Source organism: Chelonia mydas, chromosome 15 (assembly GCF_015237465.2).
Source record: "Chelonia mydas isolate rCheMyd1 chromosome 15, rCheMyd1.pri.v2, whole genome shotgun sequence".
NCBI classification, from domain to species: domain Eukaryota; kingdom Metazoa; phylum Chordata; order Testudines; family Cheloniidae; genus Chelonia; species Chelonia mydas.
The window spans coordinates 10,876,860-10,887,343 of NC_057856.1; the positions used below are offsets into that span (position 1 = coordinate 10,876,860).

The following is a 10,484-nucleotide window of genomic DNA, read 5'->3' on the forward strand; positions in this document are numbered from 1 at the left end:
CTAGCTCTTGTGCTAGAGATCATAAATAACACTTATTACTTTCTCCACAACAGTCATGATTTTATAGGCCTGTCATATCTTGCCTTAGTTGTCTCTTTCCTAAGCTGAAAAGTCCCCATGTTACTCTCCTCCTATAGAAGCTGTTCCATACCCCCTAATAATTTGTTGCCCTTTTCTGAACCCATTCCAATTTTTTTTTTGAGATGGGGCTAAAAATAAACTTAAGAACCTTTCAGTGAACGTCCACCATATACCCATTCCTTTGCAAACCATTTTATTTAACACTAACTCAGTGTCTCTCCATCTGCCAGAGCAAACTGCTTTGCTTACACTAGGACTCAACTGAAAACATGCCACTACTTGCTCTTGTACTTAAGAGAAACTTCAACAGCCAGGTTGTGTGGAATAGTTTTGGTCTAGAGAAGGTGCTGGCAGCTCACTGAAGCCTTGTCTATACTAGCTCTTCTATGTGAGCTGAATTAGTTCAGTGATGGGAACTTTCCTTTTACACCATCAACTCCTGTTCTTCCCTGAGTGCTATGAATATCTTAACCTTGATTTGTGATGCCCTCTACAGCAGGTGTTTTGCAGTCTCAACCTTACTAATGTTAGGATTTCATAGATAGTGGGGAAAAAAACATTGGGGGCGGGGGGGGGGCTCACATTCTCTTAGTAGCAATGGTTCACCTTTCCTCAGCAGTGTGAATTAATACACTATAAGCACACTTCAATCAAAAACCACAGGTAGCTATTAGTGTGTTATTTAAGGTAGTAGAGCAGTTGCTCAAACTTATTCTTTGACAGTTAGGAACAGGTTAACCATAGACTACAAAAGCAGGCAATATATTTAACCATACTCAAAGAAATATCCTCTATAGGATACTAAGTCAGTTTAATCTCTACTATAAAAAGCAAGCCTGATCCAGTACTAAGATGATTCCCATAGATGTGTGTAGTTGGAGGTTAACTTAGAAGTCTTTGGACCTGCTTTAAAAAAAAAAACAATTCTTCAAATAATTCCAATGAATAGCTTGCTTATGTCTCCCATGCCATTAAAAAAACAGCCAACCTACCACTATTCCTCTGCTATACAACCTGGTGAAAGCCACCACTCCATTTCCCCCTCTTGGCTTGAAGAGATTCAAACTCTTGCTTAAACAGTTTAACCTAAAAAGTGCTCTAGTTGAGTTTTAAGCTGCTGCACAGTGATTTCACAAGAAAACAACATTTTACCCTTTGCTTTATTTCCAAAAAAATCAAATGTTTAAAAAAGTTGGGCAAGAGATGTCTTAATCCTTATCTGCTCAGCATAGGGCAGAAAGCCCAGGACATCTTTTAACTGGAAGTTATCCGATTGTCTCACAGAAGGCACTGCACTAGTTTTAGGTTTATGTTCAGTCTGTCTCTGCACAGTCATCATCTTCATCCCCACTTTGAGACTGCTGCTCCTCCTCCACTTCCTTAAGGCAACAGCTTAACACTGACTTCTGGATGGACTGTCTTTCCTCTGCAACAATGAGGGTGAGGTACACAATGAAAAGTGTCACTATTCAACATGCCTTCACATAGAGGGAAGTACAAGAAGTTCACATAGCTACACTGACCAACTGAGGAGCCCAGCTCTACCAAATAACCAGACTGACAGGAGAGAAATAACAAATGCATCATACAACAAAGTCCATGTGTAACAAGGCCCCTTTTAGAATGTATGAATGGAGCAGCTGCTTACCTTCACTGGTGCAGTTGTGTAATAGTAGCAGCAGCTGTTTCCTATTGTACTGAATGAGGAACTTCTGACATGTTCTTATTGTCCCTGTTGGAGAAACAAGGGAACAAGTTCTGCATGTTAGCAGAGGGCTGAAGCAAATTAAATGCAACAAAGTAGCACAAGAGTCCATTTAAATGCTGCTAGAATGTAGTCTCCCTGCTCATGCTGGAAGTAGGACTGTAGTGGATCAAACAGCAAGAACAACACAGGCTATAATATTAATCAGCTACAGAAATAGTGCTAAACAATGAAAGAACTCTTACTATCCCTCCAGCCTTCTTTCCCTGTTTGAAACTTCTTGACAGGGACTCAGTTACCACTTTCCTCCACTTGAGATTTGATCAAAACAGCTCCCCGATGGCAGATTACCAAAATGTGATCAGGGTGGCTAGCTCTTTGCTGTAAGTAGTGAAGTTGAGAGAATAAAGTCACATCTGCAAAGTAGGAGGGCCTTTGTTTTTAAAGCAGTAACAGAATAATGGAGGACAGATGAGTGAATAACTCAGCATAATGAAAAAACCTGCAAAGCTTCTAGAGTCCATAGCAGAATGAAGAATGTCTTTGCTTTTGGATGACCTATTAAAAGTGAGTTTATGCTAGCCTCAGTGAGGCATTACATGGGCTTCATCTGTCATATAACTGGAAAAACATTAAATAACTGAGGGCTCTTTCCCTCCTAATCATTACAAGAGTAATAAGAAACTCAAGATCTCAAAGTTCTGAGATCTTGCTGCACTAGGAGGAATTAGTAAGACAGGCCACCAAAGAAAACCTATTGAAAATCTTACCTCCAACATGTAGTGTGTTGAAGAAACAGGAATAACGCTGGTTCCTGTTCTCTAAGTAAGTGACAAAGGGAAGAGCTGACCACAGGAGCCTGTAGAAGTCCTTTCGGCAACGTAAGAGAACTATGCCTGTATAGGCATTGAGATATTTCACTGGGCACACAAAACAGCTGATTAGAACAATTGATCTTTCATTGCTCACTTGAACATCATATCCTATTTCAGAAATTCTGGTTTATTTACAGAACCTGAGGTTCCAAATAGCTTATACTGACGCAAAGCCTCAAATGTTTTCCAGAACTAATTCTACATATTTGCTGGCTGTGCAGCCACAGCATGAAAGGCGGTAGGAGACTAGACACAGCAAGGGCCTATGCTGATTCTTCCCAAGCCTCACTACCTGGCAGCCACTCGCCTCCAGTCAGGAGGATGGGTACGACAACGCACTGCACTTTCATCAAGGGCTGCTAAGACAGAAAAATTGCCACGAGCCAAGGGACTGCACTTCAATCTCCTTTCAGCCCCGGGCAGTGCTTTGGGAAGTGGGGGTGAAAGGCCCATCCCGGATCGGTCGGAGACCCCGCTTAGCGCAGGAATGACACACATTTGTTGGTGATTTTTCAAGACTCACCCACCCCGTGTGACACTGAAACGAACACCCCGCGCTCTACGTCCAGTGACCGATGGGCAACCCCCGACCCCGTCTCTGGGGTGCGCGCAGTCCCCCCGAGAAAGGGGGTCCGGGAGCAGGGGCAGGCGGAGACCTGTGAAGGAGATGGAGCAGCAGGCCAGCCCGTAGTCCCCGTGGGTCCGGGCCACCGCATCCTTCGCCGCAGCGCTCACCGCCCGCTCGTCGATGCACTGCCGGCAGCGGGGGTCTTCGGAGATGATCTCACACAGCAGGTACCTACAGCGCAAGGCACCGCGTTAGGGGCGGGGGGGGAGAGTGACCGCGCCGAGCGGAGCAGAGACCCCAGCCTCACCTGTGCTTGAACCGCACCATCTCCTTGTCCTCCGGCCGCGCGCCAGCCTCCCCGACAGGCCGAACCAGACAGACACTCAGCTCAGCCAATGGGAGTGTCGTCTGTGGCATTCAGCAGGGGCGGAGCCGGAGGGGCAGGAAACACCGCGAGGGAGCGTCGCGCGCGCGCGCGCGCATTACGTCCTCGTGCGCAAGGCTTTGAGCGGCGCGCGCGGCACCAAGCCACTGGTGGTTGCGCGCTTCCCGCTGCCGGCACGCGGCTGGCTGGTAGCGCAGGGGCACTAGCCCGCGGATAACCGCCCCTCCCCCCTTCACCGCGGGGTCCCTGCGGCAGCCCGGGCAGCGCCTCGCGGCGCATCCCCTGCCTTCCCGCTCCCGCCCAAGGACCCAGCCCCAGCGTTAGCCCCACGCGGTGGCAGCAGAGCATCGCACAGCGCCCCTCGCCTCACGGGTCCCCGCCTCTGCCCCGCCTCCTCCGGCCAGTGCGAGCCCGGGCAAGGCGGGCTGGCTGGCTGGCTTGACTAAGGTCCCGTCAGGCCCTTGGCCCCTCTGTCCTCGTCTGCCCCCCAGCCCCTGGCCCTGTTTCTCTCCCATCTTCTTTCTGGAGGCGCTTTGCCAAGCAACGACCCCTGCCATGCCGGGGCGGGGCCCTCCGAGCTCTGCCCCCCCGCCCCCACCGTCACAGGCCCTCCTCCACGGTGAGAGGCTTAGATCTGCCCTAGGTCCCCTCCAAGGATATAGCGCTCTCCGCTGGCCCATGGAACCCTAGCCAGCCACTGTGACCCATTCACCTTCCGAAAGACTCTTACCATTCCCATGTGTGTGAGGGGGTGAGTGCACCCGCTCCCTCGCCCAGCCCGGTGGGGCGAGAGGACCTTGGTTGAAAAATGAAGTAGAGAGGAGCAAAGGGGAGTAAGAGCACAGGGGTGTGAACGATGGTGATGGGGCAGAGAGGGGAGAAGGGAAGACTGAAGGGGGAAAAAGGTAGGGAGAGAGGACAAATCAGGAAGGAAAAATGCTCTGAAGAAAAAGAAATGAAAATGGAGAGAAGCGTGAGTGTAGAGTAAACACTTGGCTTGGAAAAGCTTGAAGAAAAGCATCAGGATAAATGAAGGAAAAATTGAGAAGCAGGAAGGAAAAAATAAGCGAGCCCTTAGCAAGTAAGTTCTTTCCTCTAGAGAAGTTAGTTTCATTTTCGATAAGTGATTTCATGGTGGCTTGTCTGGTTCTAGTGCAAAAAATAAAAGCTGAAAATGTTTCTGGTTTTGGATGGGGAAGGGTTGGCCCCCACTGTCCTTAGATCTGATCCCACCCTTGGATTGGCATGGATTTCTCACCCTATCCACTTATTTTCTGATAAAGGTGAAAGTTAAGGCAGCCCTCAGCTCTTTTCTTGGTAATGGAGTTCGGGCAGCCAGTGGGGGTCACAAACACATGGTCTCCCAGTAAGAACTGGTCCTTGGAACTTTAGGACTTTTGCCCTCACCTGGGAAACTACAGGGATTTATGTAAATCAAGTTTCCCTAATCCCAGTTTGTCCAATATGTAAGTAAAGTTCCAAATGCATGGTGGGTGGTTAGTGAAAGGATTTCTGAAAGAGTAGAAGCCTGTCCAGAAGCCTGGGATGTAGAGCAGTTTGGATTTGAGGAGGTGAAGAAGCTTCTGCAGTGTCGCTGTACGATGGGAACCTCATCCCCCGTTGAGCCATAGTGCTGATACCAGTTTGGAATGAAGATAGTGAAAAGCCAAAGGGGTCTCAAATGAAGACATGTCCAAGGCATTGAAACTGAACCCACTGTCAGGGAAAGAACCTATGTGTCAGCTCCACTGTGATGTGTGAAGTGGATGGGGCCAGGCAGTGAGCACAGGGGCAACCAGTGCAGTATGGGTGGTACTGGGCAGGGAGCTTGGTAGTTCCAAGTCACAGGCATGTATGGGTGGCATAGGGTAAGGAGGTCAGTGGCCCCAAGCAATAGGCACTGGGTATAAATGGTGTTGGGCAGGGAGCTCTGTGACCCTGAGTGATGGGCACTGGGCATGGATTGCATTGGACAGGTTGCCCTGTGGCTCCAGGAAAGCTGCAGTGTGAATGGCACTGAGTGGGGTGTTCTACAGTCCTAAGTGATAATCACTGAGGCATGGCATAATCCATGGCATTGAGCAGTGGGTAGATGTTGATGGTATTGGACAGGGAATTCCATGGTTCCATTGATGGGTGAAGTGTGGTTGGCTTCTCTGTGGCTTTCCTTTGTTTTGCACTGTTTTGTATTAAACCCACTAAAGGATTCATTATTCAGAGGAGACTGAGGGGTACCATGCTTTTACTGCAGGAGCCAGGCATTGCTCTGGCACTGTCACCAATTTGCTGATGCAGAGAAGGAGACATTGTCATTGGAGGTTATACTGATAAAGAACTGAACAGAGATGTGCCATCTGGTTGCAATTCCTGATGGGGTGATGGGGAGGGTTTGGCTTTGAAGGGATCCCAGCCAGATCCTCAACTTATACTGGTTTATGCCTGTAGAGCTGCCAAGCTTCAACTCAAGATCCTACCTGTTACGCTTCCCACAATCCAATTGCCCTTTGAATTTAACGGAATGGGAACAAGAACATACAGTAACAACAAGGCTCTCAAGTTAGCACAGTGAGCAGTAGGGTCCTTTATTCATAAACTACATCCAGCCCCACTCCATTTTCAGGTTCCATCTCCAATCAATTCCATTTCCAACTGCTGACAACACCTTAGTCCCTCGTGTTCTCTGCCTGTGGCACATAATAGTTTGTCTTCTGAGAGCTATAATACTTTGGTCTAATTCTGGTTGTTGGGCTTGGTGTGGGTGTGGCTGGGTGGTGTTTGTAGCCTGTGGTATATACAGGCGGAGGCCTAGATCAGTGGCTTTCAACCTTTCCTGATTACTGTACCCCTTTCAGGAATCTGATATGTCTTCCGCACCCCCAAGTTTCACCTGACTTAAAAACTATGTGCTTACAAAATCAGACATAAAAATACAAAAGTCACAGCACACTATACTGACTAATTTCTTGCTTTCTCATTTTTACCATATAATTGTAAAATAAATCAATTGAAATATAAATATTGTACTTACACTTCAGTGTATAGTATATAGAGCAGTATAAACAAGTAATTGTCAATATGAAATTTTAGTTTGTACTGACTTTGCTAGAGCTTTTTATGTAGCCTGTATTAAAACTAGGCAAATATCTAGATGAGTTGGTGTACCCCCTGGGAGAACTCTGCATACCCCCAGGGGTACACGTAGGCTGGGTTGAGAACCACTGGCCTCGATGATTTGGTGGTCCCTTCTCCCCTTAAACTCTGTGAGTAGTCTTTTGAACTCAGATACACAAGACTTTTCAGTCCTAGATTTCAGTCTTCAGTTTGACTGTCAATGGCAGCAGTGGCAGCACATCTGGTAATACAGCAAAATAATTCCCATTTCTCTCCTGTTTCCTCTGCTCCCTAGGCTGCCTGCTGTGCATCCTGGTGGGTTCATACAAGAGAAGTTTACTGCTTCCTTCTGAGAGAGACAATTGGCTGAGCAAGTAGAGTTGGAGGAAGGCAGTGTCCTGTGGCTTCTATTTCCCTATCTGCCTGAGCCTGTGGGGAACCTCATTTACACTTCAAAATCTGCTTGTCTGTGCTTGTGCTACTGATCTGCAGACACAAAAAGATGCTTCTCTGCCATTCACCCCCTCTTCACTAAGTACAGATTGGGCTGCACAAAGCCTGGAAGTTTCATAAAAGACCGAGGAGTGAGATGGCTCCACAGGACATTGCACATGAGTCACCCGTATCCATCGCCCTCGTCTTGCCCTCCCCTGTATGCAGCCTTTGGGCCTCTGTCCTTTTGCTGCTACCATCAAACACTCCTCTCTTAATGATTAATACAAACATAACTAGTTTGAGCAGGTACTGAAGGCAGTGAATGATGGATCCTGCAAGCTTTATCCTGTCACCTATTAAAGCTAATGGGAGTGTGTCACAATTCTTATGTTAACTCTGCCTCTGACCCCATCATGACCTTCTTGAGGGCACAGAACTTAGGTCTCAGGCCTCCAGCTGTCACCTTTCTGCAGGTGTGATTCTGCAATCATCTTCCTCCAGACCAGGGACTTAGGCTTCAAACTCCTGTAATTCACAGTGATCACCTCAGCCAATCTGACTTCAGCTCAGCACCTGCAGTTTTGCTCTTTCAGGGACAATAACAGGGTTTATTCAGTGACCAACCAGCTCTCGTGAAGCAAAGTACTATTTATTCAGAACAAAAGAATTTAAGAGAAAACCAATCATAAAAACAATAATCAGCATCTTTTGCTTACCAGGTTGTCATCCATCTCGCACATGGAGACTCTGGTAGGGCTGATGTACTTTGGCCTTCTGTAACAATGCTGGCTTTGGTGGGACCCAGCTCAGAGTACCAATCCAGGACAAATTGCTTAAAGCACGGCAGTTACAGCCCAAGGCTGGGGTTCCTTTGCATATCAAGGCAAACCAAACCAGCCAAACAGAGAAAACTTCGGTTTTACTCCACTGGCTAACCATAAATCACACAAGCAATTTCCTTAGACACTCCAGTTTCCCAGTATCACAACCAGTGCCACTCATTATGGGGACAAATGGTTATGAAAACCAATACCCCAGTAAAAGAAAAAAGGTTCTCTTGATCCCAAAGGACCAAGCCCCACACACAGGTCAATATATAAGTTAGATCTTACCCACAAATCACGCTGTTGCCAATCCTTTAGAATCTAAAATCTAAAGGTTTATTCATAAAAGGGAAAAGATATAGATGAGAGCTAGAATTGGTTAAATAGAATCAATGACATACAGTAATGGCAAAGTTCTTGGTTCAGGCTTGTAGCAGTGATGCAATAAAGTACAGATTCAAATTAAGTCTCTGGAGTACATCCACAGCTGGGATGGGTCATTCAGTCCTTTGTTCAGAGCTTCAGTTTGTAGCAACGTTCCTCCAGAAGCGAGAAGCAGTATTGAAGACAAAATGGAGGAGATGCAGCAGCCTTTTATATCCTCTGCCCTGTGGACAATCACAGCAGCAAGATGGAGCCTGGAGTTACATGGGCAAGCCACATGTCCATGCATGACTCAGTACTTTACAGACCAATGCCATTGTTTACATGTTAGTTTGAACGTTCCCAAAAAGCTCTGATGTGGATTGGCGTTTCCCAAAATTGATTGTCAGCTAAGTGTTTCTTGATTGGGCACTTACTGAGAATAGTCCCTTCTCAAGAAGCTGACCAAATGCTTCACTGAGGCTGCTTAGAATCAAGACACATTGATATACAAGTACATAGCCAATATTCATAACTTCAACTACAAAAATGATACACATATACAGATAGCATAATCATAATCAGCAAATCATAACCTTTCCATAGACACCTTACACGACAACCTTTGTACAATATTTTCTGCAAATATATAACAGAGGTTGCAACAACGATTTATGTGGTTACAGGTTATGTCAGTAACGTCACACTTTCTCACAGGGCCTGCCTCTGTTGGTCACAGACCGTTGCCTGAGAAAGTCCTCCACAGGGCCAGATGCTGTGGAGAACATTTTGTTATGACTAGAAGGGGATTTCCATGCCACTACATCCATGGTTGGATCTTTCCACTTCCAGCCCAGTGCTGGCTGTGATGTGGGGAGACCCAGAGCCAGTGACACAGAGTATCAATGTTGTCTCCAACACGCCTTGTGGAACCTGCCTGTAGTCTTGTACTGACTGGTGTGTGTGCTCAGCACTGCCCCTGCTGGATGGAATGTTAGACTGTGGGTTCCTCTGATAGCCCACAGGATAAAAAACATATTACTAGTAGCTATTGGAGATTCTCCTTAGAGAAGGCATAGAAGCCTGTGAATTTTGGGACTGTGAATCCTGGTTTGTATCTCTCTTTGTCCCACCAGGTAAAAACAGCCACAGAAATCCAAGTGGCAGAGCTCCTCCTTCCTGCTGCACTAATGTAGTGGTTCTCAGTCTGACTCTGGTCCTGATAGACCACCTCAGAAAGCAGAAAATTATGCTTGGGAGGTTGTGAAGCCTTGGTATTGGGAGAGGTGTGGAGAGGCTAGGGTGACCAGATAGCAAATGTGAAAAATCGGGACGGGGGTGGGGGGTAATAGGAGCCTATAGAAGAAAAAGACCCAAAAATTGGGATTGTCCCTGTAAAATCGGAACATCTGGTCACCTTTGGGGAGGCTGAAAGAGAAGGAGTAAAATAGGAGACCAGGTAGAGTATTTAGGTATGAGAGATTGGGGGGGCAGAGCATTGTCGGGGGGGGAGGAGCTGATTGGTCTGGCATGTGATTCATGGGATGGACTCCCTCTCACAGAGTGGTCCTTGGAATGAAATCATGTGGGACTATTGGCATGCTATAAGGAAAGGATTTAGCGGAAAGTGGGAGCTCATTGTTAATTCAGTGTGGAAACATCGCTGTTCATGACCTGAATTCTAGGCAGAGAGAACAGCAATAAACCCAATGGAAATACTGTCCTGGATGATAAACTCCTGCCCTCTGAAATGGATGCCAACTCCCTTGATCTGGTTTTTCGTTCTTCACTCCTCTCCCCTCCACCTGGATCACATGTTTTTCTGCCAAGCTTTTATGGCAGTTACAGATTGTGATGTGAATAGCTTTGATGGGAGCATGGAGTCCAAAATGGGTTTGTTGAGAGCCTTTCACCTTTGCCCTCTACAGGTGATGGGACTGATGATGAGAGGGTATCATCTTGCCCTGACAATATCATGGATCAAGCCTGCTTCCCTCATGAATAATAGAATCATAGAATATTAGGATTGGAAGAGACCTTAGGAGGTTATCTAGTCCAATCCCCTCTCAAAGTAGGACCAACACCAACTAAATCATCCATGTGATGGAATGTGTTGAGCAGGTCTCTACTGCATTAC

The 10,484-nt window shown here is 46.8% G+C and overlaps 1 protein-coding gene across 8 annotated transcripts; it reads right to left on the bottom strand.

The window, feature by feature from the left end:
• Positions 1-1,223: 1,223 nt before the first annotated feature.
• POP5 (POP5 homolog, ribonuclease P/MRP subunit) lies at positions 1,224-4,553 on the bottom strand. Of its 8 annotated transcripts, none has more exons than XM_007061549.4 (5): positions 3,537-4,553; positions 3,318-3,460; positions 2,557-2,706; positions 1,730-1,813; positions 1,224-1,507 (listed from the first exon to the last, which is right to left on the bottom strand). In XM_007061549.4, the coding sequence occupies exons 1-5, from the start codon at positions 3,644-3,646 to the stop codon at positions 1,395-1,397; spliced, it is 600 nt and encodes a 199-aa protein (XP_007061611.2). In that variant the 5' UTR covers positions 3,647-4,553; the 3' UTR covers positions 1,224-1,394. The 8 variants fall into 8 exon arrangements, 5 of the variants coding, with proteins under 5 accessions (XP_007061611.2, XP_037734638.1, XP_043385810.1 ...); XM_037878710.2 differs by having other exon boundaries at positions 3,189-3,460; XM_043529875.1 differs by having other exon boundaries at positions 3,185-3,460.
• Between the last annotated feature and the right edge of the window lie 5,931 nt (positions 4,554-10,484).